The sequence below is a fragment of the Chiloscyllium punctatum genome, chromosome 17, assembly GCF_047496795.1.
Source record: "Chiloscyllium punctatum isolate Juve2018m chromosome 17, sChiPun1.3, whole genome shotgun sequence".
In the NCBI taxonomy this organism is placed as follows: Eukaryota; Metazoa; Chordata; class Chondrichthyes; order Orectolobiformes; family Hemiscylliidae; genus Chiloscyllium; species Chiloscyllium punctatum.
The window spans coordinates 60,195,588-60,211,668 of NC_092755.1; the positions used below are offsets into that span (position 1 = coordinate 60,195,588).

General features: G+C 41.4%; 1 protein-coding gene across 3 annotated transcripts in view; it reads right to left on the reverse strand.

Annotated features, from left to right (window-relative positions):
* znrf3 (zinc and ring finger 3) overlaps positions 1 to 16,081 on the reverse strand; it is a 279,248-nt gene that overhangs the window by 16,732 nt on the left and 246,435 nt on the right. The window contains exons 2-4 of one of the 3 annotated variants that reach the window (XM_072587283.1): positions 4,178 to 4,275; positions 3,909 to 4,019; positions 919 to 1,086 (exon numbers count right to left, since the gene is read on the reverse strand). In XM_072587283.1, coding sequence (XP_072443384.1) covers positions 919 to 1,086; positions 3,909 to 4,019; positions 4,178 to 4,273 — 375 coding nt within the window. In that variant the 5' untranslated portion in view covers positions 4,274 to 4,275. The remainder of the gene's footprint in view (positions 1 to 918; positions 1,087 to 3,908; positions 4,020 to 4,177; positions 4,276 to 16,081) is intronic. The other 2 variants (XM_072587282.1, XM_072587281.1) reach the window with 2 other exon arrangements.

Genomic DNA, 16,081 nt, shown 5'->3' on the forward strand with positions numbered 1-16,081 from the left:
GGCACCACTTCACTCTGAATTCAATAACTGACAAGATTCTTGGATGGCCAACTTTCTCGGTCACAGATCATACTCTATATTCAAATACTCATATAGCTGCACATCCATACTGACTGACCTCATCTCAATGTCTTCTCATCTCACTTTGTTTCCTTTTTATTTAACTCTCAAAACTGCCATCTGGTGTACAGGCTTCAAACTTCATTTTTGTTTTGCTGGCTTAAAGTGAGTGCATTTCCCTTTGCTTCACATCTCGGGAGAAAAATGGCCGAAGGCCCTCACCTGGTTTGCTTTTCATTTCGACAATGCACATGATTCATCTTGCTCTGTCCTCCCCTACGCAGTGTTGTTCCCTGTTCTCCTGCAGCCTTGTCACACAGACACTACTGGCTAATCCCAGCACTGACATTCTGATCCAAGATGGAAAACTTCACTCACTGGCTGCACTGACTTGTACACAAATGTTGTAATTGTAAAGAGAATATTGATTCTCAAATCATATTGCTTACAAAAAGCATGGCACACAGTCCCAAATGTGACATTAACAATCCATCCATAACCATAATGCAATATTGCCTTTGTTCCATGGGACACTCACTGGCAAATTAGGCAGTAGACATTGTCCGACACAATTGAAAGTGGAGCCTGATTCACATGAATACTTCATTAAGTCTTTTCTATTATTAAAGAGAAAAGTTAAGGCTCTCTAACGTTCTAGAATTTTCTGGCAAATCAATGAAAATTGGGGATTTACTATTTCTGATCAAAATGAAAAGTCCGCACAAAATTTTATTTTCGTAAAACTTTGATGCTAACTGAGTCGATTGCGGTTCTGAAAAATTCGAAATAATCACATTGTTTTGTAAACACTGTCAATCAAACTGAAGCCAGCTTCCAAATAAAAGAAACATTATCCACCTCTCCATCGACGTATCTCTCCAAGCAGATAGCGCAGTCTGATGTGGAACTGCTACTGAGTGTGTCTGAAGCAGCACAGCTGCCTTCTCTAGGAGCTTTGCTCTTGGATTTGAATTTTCTTGTCTCCATCTTCTCCAGCGCTTGTACTGCCATTCTATTCATTGAGCTCTGCAGCAGGACAGAAAACTCCTAGGTAACTCATTTCAGCCAAACTTTGGTTACAGACATATTTATTACGAGAAGCAGAAAACATAAAATTCCTCAAAGCCTTAATCTTCTAATGCTCCTACAGACTCTGAAACACCAAGCTCTAACCACTACCACCTCAATGTTATTTTTTTAAAAAGTGGTCTTTGATGGAATGTGGCATTATCACCGAGGCGAGCAATTGATGCCCATCCCTCATTGCCCTTGAGCTAACTGGCTTGCCAAGTCATTTCAGATGAGAGTGAATATAGTCTGCATTACTGTGGATCAAGAGGCAGATGTTGACCACACCAGATAAGGACCATCTTGAACCAAATGAGTTTTGTTTTGCATCAATGGATAATACTCTTACACTCACCATTACATAAAGTAGAGAGACTGAGAGCACAAACGTGGGTCTTTGATTCTTAATCTAGTAATGTCAACACTACATAATCTCTCTACTTCACCTTGCCCTTGCACTCAGCTGTGGTGCTATCCTATGCTAGTTTCAACCAACTTACCATTTAAGCAATGCTGGCAATATTCTATTAGGCTTCATGAGATATTTACACTCATGATTACTTGACTATAGCACATGTATACAACTCAGCTTTAACTTCGATATAACTATCCTCTCGCGCATCAGATGTTTGCCAATTGCAGTCTTGCTGGCGTATGGTCCCATAGGAACCAGAGATACCCTGTCAATTTCCCCAAGTGTCCATTAATCATACATGAACTTTAACAATAAATGTTGTTTATTATTCTTGTTATTATTATTCGCTTATTCAGCAACGGGGCACAAGACTGCAATTCAAAGTCTTACTGCTGGCTGTTCATATAGTTACACTTCCAGCAATAGAGATGGAGTCATTGAATGTCAATTAGTAGCTATTTCACCAAGGGATGTAGAGGTTAACTGAGGCATTCTTCATTGCCCTGGTTAAAGTTCTGTAACTGAGTATACAGGGGCAAGCAAAGCATACCTAGTTTTAGTGACTCACTGGGACATCCCCTGAACAAACTGAGAGTACTCCTGATTTGGTTTTGTCACAGTCCCCTGTCCCGATTATACCCACGTGGAATTAATGGCATCTCTTCTATCCACCCGTGTTTATTTTAAAACGAGGTTCAGATCGGTGTTTCAAGGTTAACCGAGTCTTTTGAATTTCAAACTGCACAGTACATCAGCCAAAGCCCATGTAGGTGCGTGTGCTTCAGTCCTCACAACAAATGCTTCACTTTGTGCAGAAAATCTCAACGATCAGGATTCAAACCAAAGAAAGTCACTGTCACAGCTGGGCAAGGTCTCTGAGGTTTACCGTGCGTGACAGAATCGTATGCCTTTTCTCTCTTAGTGGGTCGATAGATACATTTTGCATCACCCTCTCTTTTGATACACCCTGAAATTCCAACCCCAGAAACTCTCAAAAACACTTTGAGAGTTTCGATAGTGATCCATCCTCCTAGAAGTCCAGACATGCCCTGTGGCAATCCAGAAGTGCCCTCTAGGGGCCAGTCTTCTTGCTGTCAAATCGAGCTGTTTCCTCCTGGCAATAGCCATGACCTTTACCACACAGCCATCAAGCACTGGGTAATCCAAAAATGGCAGATCCAAGTGAGCAACGCCCCCTGGCAGTAAGCCAAGTGGTAGCCAATCAGCTGACTGATCGCTAGAAGGTGCAGTGGGCTGTCTCACCTCAGCAGGTATCACACTCCTGGATACTTAATGTGAAAATGAGAAGACCCTAGCATGTAGTCCTAGAGTCAGCTGTGTTTATTAAGATGTATAGGGGCTATATTGGAAATGCAAACAGTAGATACAAACAGTGAAGGGACTTGTAGGGATACCATACAACAGTCAGGCTGAAGTTCTTCTGTTTACATATGTCAGCATGACACAAGATTCCTTGAGAGACAGGTCTTCTACTTCAATCTCACTCCAGGCAAATGCATTTACCCCAATAAAGCTGCTTTTGTAGCATGCAAAGCAAGCTGTTATGCAGGAAGGGAAGAAGATATCTAAGCTGAAGAGAAACACCTAAAACTGCACATGTTTCTTCAAAAGGTTAAAACTCCCTTCTTATGCTGCAGTCGCAGCTCATGAATATTTTATGATTTGGAGATGTCGGTGTTGGACTGGGGCGTACAAAGTTAAAAGTCACACAACCCCAGGTTATAGTCCAACAGGTTTATTTGGAAGCACTAGCTTTCGGAGCGCTGCTCCTTCATCAGGTGATCATCAATATTTTAGCTATTCTAAGACCTCCCAAACCTACTCTTGGATCTATTTTCAAAAAACATCAAAAGATTGGTGCTCGTACCAAAGTTCAGAAAGAAAAGTTTTGTTTTATAATTAGTAGCAATAGCATAAATTGGAATAACATGGACTCCTCTCCCATTTACACATCTCTTCTACATTTCAGTTCTGTTGAAATCAGTAGAAACAAATATCAGAAGTGCAGGATGGATGGCTAGTCTGATTTTGTCTGTTTTGACATTCATGTCCGAAGTCAATGTATCCCTCTCACACATACTTCATTCGATCCTTTTTCTCCAAGTATTTTTCCAGCTTCATGTCTAACTTGTTGAGAGTTCCTAATTCCGCTGAGTCGCGGAGTATATTTACAGACATTATAGGGTAGCTCAATCTGAATTGCCCAATCATTTTTGATCTTCTAAGTTCAAACTCATTTGAGTTGGTAGAGGTTGAGACCATTCAGGTTTGGAAGTTTCCAAAGTTGTTAAATAATTCATACTGATACAATCAGCTGAGAGCTTAAATGATGTAGAATTCTTACCTGACTCCTGCGTTGCTTGAGTTTGATTTTAATGAGTAGAACCAGACACACCAGAGATACCACCACAAAGAAAGCCAGGAAAATCCCCATGTCAAAGTATTCTGTGGGCTGCTGATAAGATAGAAGGGAAGTGATATGTTAATAGCTGCTGTTATTCACATTATTGTTAACAGAACTATAATATTGTAAACATCGATCAGCATCAGCCACAAATATTGCAATAACGATGACACAAAACAATAGCAGCGTTGTCCTAAAGATGCACTCACCTTTGCTATTGCATCGGCCTTTAATGCTGTGCTAATATACTTTCTGTGGATATTTCTAATTCCCTCTACCATCAGTAGTGGCAGCTCAGTAACCATCACTGCACATTGAGAGAGAGACAATACAGATATCAAATTCCCCCATGCAAAGCAAAATACTGCAGATGCTGGGAAATCTGAAATAAGAACAGAAAATACTGAAATACTCAGCAGGTCTGGCAGCATCTATGGAAAGAGAAACAGTTAATATTTCAGGTTGATGACAACTACGAAATGCAATCCTATAAGAACGGTAAATATTTTGTCAATCCTTAATTTCCTACATCGAAAACAGACTTAGTCACTGAGGAAAGTAGTGACTCTGATTATGGAGAAGTTAAAAATTATCTCAAGGGTTCCTATCACTTCTCAGGGAACAGGCCCATCAGATCACTTCTTTATCCAAATTGTTCAAATTGAATATGGATTTATCAGGATCTTGGATTGGGTCATGTTCAGCTGCCTCCTTAATGCACAAGGGGAGGAATAGTTTTGGAAAATGGCATGGCAGCACTGAATCTTCAGCAAATGGCTCCCAAAAATGATGCCTTTCTAGCCCAGTTAGTGAGTGTATAACGTAGCACGGATTGGAGCACTATCAAACAAGAAAGTTTGCAACTTTGACCATTGATCTTCACCGTTAACATAGTCCAGAGCAGTATCAAGGGAAACTAAAGCAGCTGGTAACATAATGACATTACTGGACAGATAACCCAGGGGCCCCATATTAAATTAAAAACTAAAAAAGAATGCAGATGCTGAAAACCAGAAACAAAAACAGAAATTGCTGGAAAAGCTCAGCAGGTCTGGCAGCATCTGTGGACAGAAATCAAATGCTTCAGGTCCATTGAGCCTTCCTTGGCAGGGGTGTGTGCCCCATATTAATTCTCTGGAAACAAGAGTTCTAATCACCCCCCTATAGGTTAGTAGGCAGAATTTTGTACACAATTTTCTACAGACACAGAATCTACGAACGTTTGAAAAGAAATTGGATAGATCTTTGGAAAAAAAAGGAAAATTAAAGGTGTTGGGGTGAGCAGGGGAATTTGGATCAGAAACATACTATACAGACTCGTTATGCGATGTGACCTGTTTCTCAGGTTATGATCCTGTGATAATGTTCAAGTCAGCTATTCAGCAGGGAGTAATACAACAAAGCAATCTTTTCAAGGATGGTCCACTGAATGAAACAAACATTGCATCTTAAAAATGTACTATTGCAGGGATCAGTTACGCAGTGCTCATTAATTGGGTTTCAAACTCTTCAAACAAACAGAAAGAAACTCCAGCCTTGAATTACAAATCTAAAAGAATATTAATTCATGCACATTTGAAGAGTAAAATCAATCACGCATTAAAGTATTATCTTTAATTCAGCATTGCAATGGAACAGTTTGGTGAATAATGAAGAGACAGCTCAGCTTTGAAGCACATTGGCCAGCAGGTGGAGGCCTAACTGCATAGTAAAGCTTCAGTCAGAGTTATTCATCAGTCTGAGAAACACATTTCAAAGGCATTCTCCTGTCATGAACACATCTTTCATGTCAACCCGCATGCATTTTAATTTCGCAGCAAGGTTTGGCAGACAGAGCGTCAAATTAATGTTTCAGTTACTCTTCTGTGCCATTCTTTACCCCTGCAGAACTGGAGAAATCATTGAGGAGGGGTTTTTAAAAAATCTTTTCATGAAAGGATCAGAAAATTAGGTCAAAAGCACTGTATACTTCAGCAATACTAACGTAGCAGTCAACTCTTACAACAGAGCAGTGTCTTTTATTGAGACTAGCTTGGTGGCAGATATCACTATAATTAACGGCAATTCTTATTTATAATGGAATATGCAAATATATTTTCTCTAATTGCTCAATTGAGTTGTCTAATTAAAGAGGCACTTCCTTCAGGAATAAGTGTTCCTTGTTCTTATAAAGAAGAGACAGAGGATGGCTTGTTTACAGCACATGGCATGGCCCTCATTGTATGTTATGATATGATTTTAAATGAATGAGAAAATAATTGCCAATTCATTTTCATTGATTTTTTTTCTTTAATTACGTGGAAAAGGAATGTAATTCCTTCCCCAAATCCTCAAACTAATTCCTCTAAACTCCAGGATATCAATCTAAAGTCACAACTTACATGACAACTATAATGAATCACATTCCACAGATACCATTCCCATGGGAGATCGGCATGTATCAATTAATAGTACATTTGATCGTCTATGTATAGGATACTTACTGTGATCATTGTCAGTACCTATTGTTAACCCAGCTGTCTTTTAAGGGAGCTTATGATAATAGATGCAAAGTTGGCTTTTCTGGAGTTTACTCTGCATAGCTTAACGGCAGTGGGGATGGAACGATAAAATTTCTACCAATCCAATTTGGGGCTTACTAATTTTGCGCTATGGCAACAGGCTGGAATAGGGAGATGGGGGAACAAGGCAAGTAATCAATGCTTTCGAAACCTGGACTGAAATGAGTCAAAACTTTGATTCATAGTGAAGTGCAGAAGACAACTCCATCTGGGGGCTAACTGTGGCTACATGATAAGCTGCTGTGTGCATTTTGTCAGGTAAATACTGGAGCCGCTAACTTTGATAAAAATTGCCTTAACTTTTGAGGTGACCAGCACCAATTCTGGTCTTATTTATGCTCTTGACTGTCCAAGGAAAACAATAATGCAGGAGTTCTGCTGACACAGTGGAGGTAGGAGGCCTATCAGGAAGGCAGCTTTGGTGTTAAAACGAAAGAGTCTATAATGAGAGCACATCTGAAATCAGCAGGACCAGCAGAGCAGGAGAATGATCAAAGAATACACAGGAAAGGTACTTGAAGAACTGGAGAAATTCCTACAATTGAGCAACAGACATTCCCAACTATTCACAGAGTGGATTCTGGAATGGTAGGCCTAACATATGATGAATGGCTGAGGATCTTGGGATTGTATTCATTAGAGTTTAGAAGGTTCAGGGGAGATCTAATAGAAACTTACAAGATAATGCATGGCTTAGAAAGAATGCTGGGAAGTTGTTTCTGTTAGGAGGGAGACTAGGATCTATGGACACCACCTTAGAATTAGAGGGGGTCAATTTAAAGCGGAAATGAGCAGACATTTCTTCAGCCTGAGAGTGGTGGGCCTGTGGAATTCATTGCCACGGAGTGCAGTGTAGGGCAGGACATTAAACATCTTCAAGGCAGAGATTGATAAATTCTTGATCTCGCAAGGAACTAAGGGCTAAAGGGAGAGTGCTGGTAAGTGGAGTTGAAATTCCCACCAGCCATGACTTAATGGCGGAGTGGACTCGATGGGTTGAATGGCCTTACTTCCACTCCTATGTCTTATGGATCCTTGGGACGTGGACAACACTGAAAAACTGCAATTATTTCCCATCTCTGGGTGTTCTGGTGGAAGCGTTTATAAGCAATCTCCTTCAACCACTGCAATCCTTGTCATGACAGCACTCCCAAAATAGTGTACAATTAGGAATGGACGCAGCCTTGGTGAAGTAATGGTGGTATATCTCCAAGGCAGGGTGGTGTGTGACCTTGATGGAAAGTTCACACAGCATTGCTGCTCTTGGTTTTCTTCATGGTACAAATCCTCGGAGAGGGACTGTCCAAATACTCAGACTACATACCTGTAGTTCAGCCTCATGGCCATCAAGACAGGTTGTGGGGCAGCCAGTTGCATTATAATGTAAAAGGCACTTCTTACTGCAATTTCTTGTTGAATTGGTGATGGAAGCAGTGGAAATGCATGCCCAGTGTATGCTGATTGTCATGAAAACCAGTACGATACAGCCATCCAAACAAATACCGCATTTTCTATCATAACCCTGGATTGATAAATGTGGCAGAATGTAATTTAGCTGCTGCTAGTGTGTCACAGCGCCTTAATGATACACAGTCTTGTGCTGCTCCTCAGTCTGCCCTCCTTTATAGGGTGACAGTGTGGCACTACATATTTAAAGGAGAATATCCAGCTGGTGAAGACACAAATTTGTCTTTATATGGTCTATTTCTACAATGCTATTGTCAATAGATGTAGTTTGACAGGTTACGTGATGTATTTTAGTCCTTGATTTCCTGACCACTTGATGCAGGCTCAGTTTGGCAGTTGTAATGATCAGGTCTCAGCTTGCTTAGTTTTGACTGCCACTGCATGCTGCCGTGCTCGATGTGCAGACTGGCTTATCACTTTGGGGTGAGGAATGAAGGAACAGTGGGCAAGGTGGCAATTTGCAAGAAGCCTGCTCAATGTTGTTTTAACTGAATATCCGTGGGGCTCAGGGTCAACTTGAAAGACTTCCAGAGATGGTCTCATTCACTGTGCCCTTGCATCTATCCTGCCCTGCCCACTGATATAGAAGTCTGGGATATCAGCTGATAATGATTCTGTGACACAAGTTGTTGCTTGATCATTCAGTCAGATCGTTCTCTCAGCTCGGCACCAGCCTTGAAGAAGTCAAGTCTGAAGGGTTAGTTTGGCCAATCATCTCCTGTAAATAGACAACTCTTGGAGATTTGGAGAGGTCACATTCTAATCAACCTGATATAAAAGTGATTACCTCATGTCTGCCAAGTTACCCCTGAAATCCCATCGAAATGGGATTGAAACTGAGCCAACAGACGCAACATGATGTTGACAACAACTCATCCGAGCTTTGTCCTCATGCAGCACGAGAAGCCAACCTGTTCAGGCATCTCTGATGCAGGTGGGAGTTAAACCCACATCTTCCAGCCCCGAGGTAGGGACGCTACCACTCTGCCACAACAGCCCATAGAAAAGGATATTCTATCTGAAAAAGTGGTTTGTGACGGGCTTTGCATTTTCCTAAGACACTCCTAAATCCTTAATTGTCAATCTGATGCTAACTTTCCATTGTTAAGCATCCATCTTGGCAGACTATTGCTTTACTTTAAAATTAATTGTGTCTTTGGCGCGTCTTTTTTTTATACATGGACTCAACAGCTTCTTTTACATAGAGTGAAGGTGGAAGTTGCCTTCTATCTGATCAGTCATCTTGCTATTGTCGTTATAGCTGGCACAGTAAGACCGTGTCATCAGAAAGACAGGAAAAGCCAGAGCTTTGTGATGTTGAATGTGTTTGTAGATAATTTAGAGATAAGAGAACATCCAGTAAAATAGTTTCCAACTAATTGTCTTTCGGCTGGCTTGCAGAGCTTTATAAATACCAGCTGTCGATTAATCTGTGCTCAAGCCTCTGTAGGAATGTTAAATATGATATTATGCATAAGAGTCTGAAGCCAAATAGATTGCCTTTGATGTTCACTTAAACTAAATTACGGTCCCCGGGGTCAATCAGTGGTCTGTGTGGAGTTAGTGGATCGCTCTGTGGGATTGCTCCAGGACCCTTTTGGCGAAGGATGCAGGACTCTTGCTGCTGATTGTTATCGAGCAGGACTTGTTGGAGGTGGGTTTGTAAGGGACAGGGTCAGGTATGGTTAAGACCACGTCCTCAGGCTAGTACTGTAGCCAGGCATTTGTGTCTCCCTGACTTACCTGCTTCAATTGAAGTGACTAATTTCTCTCTACAAGCAAGCTGGGGCTCAATGTGAAGGGTTGTGGGGGGAAGCATGGGTTCGGAGGAGTGCAAGTGTGAGGTTTGAGACATTACAATGCTGGTCCTTCAGGATCAGGGGTGCAGCAGTCAAGTTATTAAAAGCCTGCATTTTTACTCTTGAGTTGCAGGTGGGATTTTATTTTTGAAGCAAGCCATTCTCATTCATGTACTGCCTTTAACATAGTAAACCACCCTGAGGCGATTCATAGGAACGATGGTGAAGAAACATTACAGAAAACAATGGAAGCTTTGTGATCTTGGGAGGGTGGCAAGGTAATGTAAAAACAGACTGGGTCTGACAGGCCAGTCATAGGCTTTCCACACCCTACGCACAAATAACTTGAAAACTTGAAGTGGCATTACAACAATGCTGGAAGTATTAAATGAGAGAGTCAGCTTCTGTGGAAAGAGGTACAGAATTAATGCAACAGACCAATGGCTTTTCATTAGAATTGGAAATGGTCAGAGAGATGATAGGTTTTAAGGAATGGTTGAGACAGTGAAAGGGAGATGAATGAGTGGAGAAAGAGCAATGACAAAGCTCTGTGACAGGACGGAATGCAAGGGTGATTCCAGCAGCCCTTTATCGAGTTCCCAAGGATTCATCACATACCAGTACATCAGCTTGCAGGGGAAGTCACTGCAACAACACGGTTTGGGAGGATGTTCGACTGGATAATGGTTAGATGATTCTGGGAAGTTTGGAAACTGATGTTCTCTATCGGCCTCTCTGAGCTGATTCAGAACACTGACATATGGCTTGCAGCAGCAGGTAGGACCCTGATAGCAAGCTTTTGTGTGCCTCTAGTTCAATTCTCGACATACATCATGGCAACACCTCTTTGCAGTGCTGCATGGGTCTTGGAATCATATGTGTTCATTAGCATAGCCTTAAACTGCCCTGATTCCAGCAACAGATGGGCTTTAGTTGCAACGATCAAGTAGGGGAAGGATATTTTCTTGCTGGACTGATACAGGTTTTGAACCTGGGTGCTACAGGCAAGACCCTGACTTTCTGGAATATTCAGTTATATTCCAGTCCTCTTTGCTTTTATAAACACATCGATTTCGAGTGCAGCAGACCAGTGACAAAGAGTTGAATGCACAACAACACAGAGCAAAATATAAGCCAGACCACATAAAGTTTAGGTTGATCAATTTAACCCCCCAAATAAAACTCTTTTTTGCCTGCTCTCAACTGTGAACCATATATATTGGCAGTAATTACCTAGGTCAATTCTACTGTTCAGGACAACACTCTCACAGTTATTTTGAGATTACCATCTAATGTGTGGTCAGAAGTAATATTAAATCAAAAAGATAGTAAACAATAGCCATGTGGTGGATTTAATCTAGTTGGGGCTCCATTCAAGGACACAGCGGAAAAATGTCAGACTGCCCTGGTGGGGAATGAAGGTGTTGAGGACAGTCCTGGTGAAAAGGAGACAGTGGTGGATAAAAGTTTGGAAACTGAAAATGACAGGGGGATTGGAAGAAACAGTGATGTAGGCAAGGAGAGACTGGACAGAGCATGGTATCAGATCAAAGATGGGCAAGGAAACCTCTTGTCAATTATCCTTTCCTCCCCCATCTCTCCCTTCCACTTCCACCCCCCCCCCCCTCCCCCCACCCACCAAACCTCCCCATAGCTGGTGAATCAGTAATCCAAGCTGAACAGCAAAAGCAGCAAGTACTGAGGGTGGCAAGGCTATTGAATGTATTCTTCAATGTCCATCACCAAGTGTGCCTCATCAGCACCACTGTCAAATCCTATAGGATATAGCTTCTAGACCGGACCAATGACAGGCAGGTGGTAAGGCAACTAAGCAGGAGGGAAAACATACTTGACCTTATTCTCACCAATCCTCTGGCTGCAGATCTATCTGAGTGAGTACTGGCAGGAGTGACCACTGCACAGTTCACGTGGAGACAAAGTCTAATCTTCACGTTGAGGATACTCTCTGTGGTGTTGTGTGCTAAATGGGATAGATTTAAAACATATATAGTAACTGGGAAATAAGATGGGTGCGAGTGAGGCATGGGTGGTAGAAGATTAAGCACCAGAAGAACGAGGTTAGAAAGCAGTAACCAATTATCAGTGAACCAAGACACACCTCCTAACCAGTATGCCCAGGTGCTGGAATTCTTCCAAAGTTGATTTAGAATATTGGAAATCCAAACAATGCCCACCCACATCCCTGGATGATGAAAGTATGGGGACCTGAGCATACGTGACAACCTTTGGTTTCAGAAGTCAGAAAATGGGCCAACTTGCATTTCTCATGCTTGGGACGAATCAGACTCATGAACTGTGCTTTCTTCTCCTCACATGCTGCCAGACACCAGGTATATTTCCAGCAATTTCTGAATTCTGAGTTTCCAGCATCTTTGATATTTTGCTTCTTTTTTTAAAAAAAAGAAAAGAGTCATTCTATTTGGTATAATACTGGTTTGCTGTAGGCACTGATGACCACCTTGCTACAACTTACTTTTGATTTTCCATCCATAAGAAGGGATCAATTTAGTGCAGAGACCACAAACGTTGTGGTTATTAATGTTACATCAGGAAAGATTATGGGAAGATTTAATATAAGCATTCAAAATTCTGAGGGATTGTTGTAGATTAAGGGATTTTGAAGAAACTGTTTCTACTTGGAAGGTAGTTAATAAACAGTTGGTAGAGAATTAAGGTATAGTAGGTAGTACAGATACTTTTTTTAAAAATACAAGACGAATGCTCTAGAATGCGCTTCCTGAAAGGGTGGTGGAAGCAAATTCAGCAGTAACTTGAAAATGGGAATTGGAAACGTACCTGAATGGAAATCTTTGCAGGGCTATCGGGGAAGAGCAGGGGTGTAGAAGTGATTGGAAAAGCTCTTTCAAAGGGTTAGCACAGTTGCCATGGACCGAATGGCCTTCTTCTGGGCTGCATGATTCTTTGGTTTTACTCAATCTTGCTTTAAAAGAACAGTTTTTTTTTAAACTTCTATTTGTTACCATTGGGCGAAGCATTCATAATGACTTCAGCTGTTAAAACAAACCAGAATTTAACATGGGCTTAACAACTGATGATCTCATAGCTAAGGAGGCTGGAAAAATGCAGATCAGAGGCCTGAGTTTTACTGTGGCAGAGTGAATTGAAAGGATTGTTTGATGTTTGAGGTGGGGCTGGGGGTGTATCAATCAAAGAACTGTGCTATTGTTGTCTAAACATATCTGCAGTATTGGGGTCAGGAATTATGACAAGATCTAGGCACTACAATTAATGAAGAATATACCGTACCTCACAATAGGTCTATTATCCATTTCTTGGAATGATAGTGGGACTTTGGGAGGCATTTTATACAGCAGGTCGCATGAACTTTAGTTGCATTCCCTTAAATAAAGGAAAATTGAGGGATGACCTGATCAAGGGGTTTTAAATGGATTTGGCATGCTAAGTAATGAAAAACTACTTCCTCTAATGGGGAAAAAAATAAGAAGCTGGACTGGGGTTCATACACAATACTAGCATTGAGGCCACACATCCAGGACAGAAATTAGGAAGGACTTTTTCACACTACTAAAGGCTTGAGGAAATCTGGAATTGTCTCCACCAAATGTGGTTCAGATAACTGGACAATTCAAGACTAAGATCATTCGATTTTCTTTGGTAAGGGTGTCAAAGTACAACAAACCATTGCAGTAAACTGGACTAAGTTACAAACCAGCCATAATTGAACTGAGTGGTACAGACTCAAGAGACTGATCGACTTCCTCTCATTCCCATTTGCCTTGGGTCTGTGAAAATCAGCATCACAATATGCAGACAAGTTGTTGGGTGAGAGACCCTGAATGTAAAGTGTTAAATTCACATTATCATAACCCCTCTCTCCATACAGCTTCATTCCATTTTACCCCCAACCTTGCATTTTAATACAACTATAAGGTCTATTATGTATTTGAACTGTTACCACAGGCTCTCTCGTTACAAAATATGGCTTATCCATACAATGGGCACTAACTACAATGAATTATTAGATTTTGCTCAGATAAAAGCTTCAGCTCTTTTTTGTTAGAAAGACTAAAGTTAAAAGCTAACAATTAGCCTTCTTATGTGAACATATTGTTTCGCTTTCCAGTCATTTTACTTTTGATGTGCATTTATAGATATAAATTCTACATGACTCTCAAATGGAGCTTGTTTAAAATAACATGTAATAACTCTCAATGAAGCTAGACTGGGGCAATCTCTATATATACGAGAACTGTAGAATATCTTTTGGTTTTGCTTAAACAAAATTTTCCTGACAATTGGAAAGTGCAGGTCACAGTGGGGAAATGATGTACAAAGAACAAATAAATATGTTAGATCCTTGCTCCACATTGCATTGGGTAAATTAAATCGGGACAGTGATACAGATTGATATAGTAGGCCTCATCAGCACGAGGTCAGGGATGAGAGTGGGATTTTAGCCTGGGTTTCCACAGCTAGTCACTGTCTGGTAACTCCCAGCAGGTCAACAGGATTGCAAGGACACTGGGCCGGAACTGCAATGGGCCTTGCAATCTTTGAAGTACCTGCCAGTGCTGACAGATAAAGGAATGGACACTTGTTGAGACACCAGCTGCGAACTGAACCCCAGACCAAACCACTTGAATAAGAATGACTAAATTGGAGCAAGATAAAAGAATTTTTATAAATGTTGAACCCAAGTGACTACAAGTCCTTGGGTTCTGATGTTTGATGAATTCTTTGTTTTTGCAAAGCGCACAATGTTCTTGGTTTCCCATAATGTTGGGAATTTCATTGAGAGACCATTTCAGATACTGACATTTTGTTTAATATGCCCCAGTGCTACAGAATCCCTACAGTGTGGAAAGACACTATTTGGTCTATCAAGTCTGCACTAACCCTCTGAACAGCGTCCCACCCAGACCCAGACCCCCCCCCCCACCACCTCATCCTTGTAACCCCACACTTTTCACTGGCTAACGCACCTAGCCTGCACTCCCTGGACGTACGGACAATTTAGCATGACCATCCAACTGCGCACCTTTGGACTGTGGGAGGAAACTTGAGCACCTGGAGAAAACTCACTCAGCCATGTGGAGAATTTGAAAACTCCACACAGACAGTCGCCCAAGGCTGGAATGGAACCCCAGTGCTGTGAGGGCGCAAGTGCTAACCACTGAGCCATCGTGCTGCCCTAAGGGAGGCACTTAAAGTAATTCGGGAAATATCTTATTTGTATTTCCAAATTTAATACGATCCCAAGTTTTACAAATCCCTTCCCACTGATGAACAATATCCATAGTGTCTATTAATTACAAGGTGTGCTGCAGCAACTCACTAAGGCTCCTCTGACAGCACTTTCCAAACCAGCAATGCCTACCACTTAGAAGGGCAACACATGAAATGAAACATCACCTGGAAGTTCCCTCTAAGGCACACACCATTCTGACTTGGAATTGTATAGCTGTTCCTTCACTGTCAAGATCCTGGAACTCTTTTCCTAAACAGCATTGCCATTGTCCCTGTAATCCGAGGAAAGCAGCAGTTCCAGTCTCAGCTCACCATCACCTTCTTCAGGGCAGTTAGGGTTGATGGCCTAGCCAACAACACCCAAATCCCATAAATTAATAGACAATGTTTCCCACATCCATTGACTTGATGAAGTAGACTGTGAAATGATTACACTTTTCACTTTATTACACTGGTTGTTTGCATAACTCCAAAAGAAAAGCATTGGGGTTAGTTATCTAACCACTGAGAATAGTAGCTATAAAACTATAATATAAAAGAAGTCAAAGGAAGTGAAGGCATTTTTGGGGACAAAAAAGTGTTTAGGACTGTTGCAAAACAGGACCCAAGCAATTAAAAAGAATGAGCTTAATGAAGAGAAAGATTTATACTCTTTTAGCTTCAGAAGACACCCGTAATAGTTCACACCTCGCCTGGTGAAAAGGTTAGGCGTGCTTGCTCTTCCATTTAGATTAGCTACAGGCTGCTTATGGAACCAATTAATCTGATAAAACTTAAATACACTTGGTGATGAAATGGGATCATTTTAGAAATCTGTCAGTTGCCAGCTGATACTTATTAAACAAGGCCACCCAGCAACAAGACATCACGGTGGGAAGCCTGAAATCGAGGAACATGGAATTTCCGCCCCTCACTGAGAAGAGGTCTCATCCTCAAGAGCTCATCAGCAATCTAATTGGCCAACAGCTCTAGCAGTCTCAGCAGCGCCAGAACATGGCAGTGTCCATTGCTGGGACTGCAATCAGGCTTTTCTTAG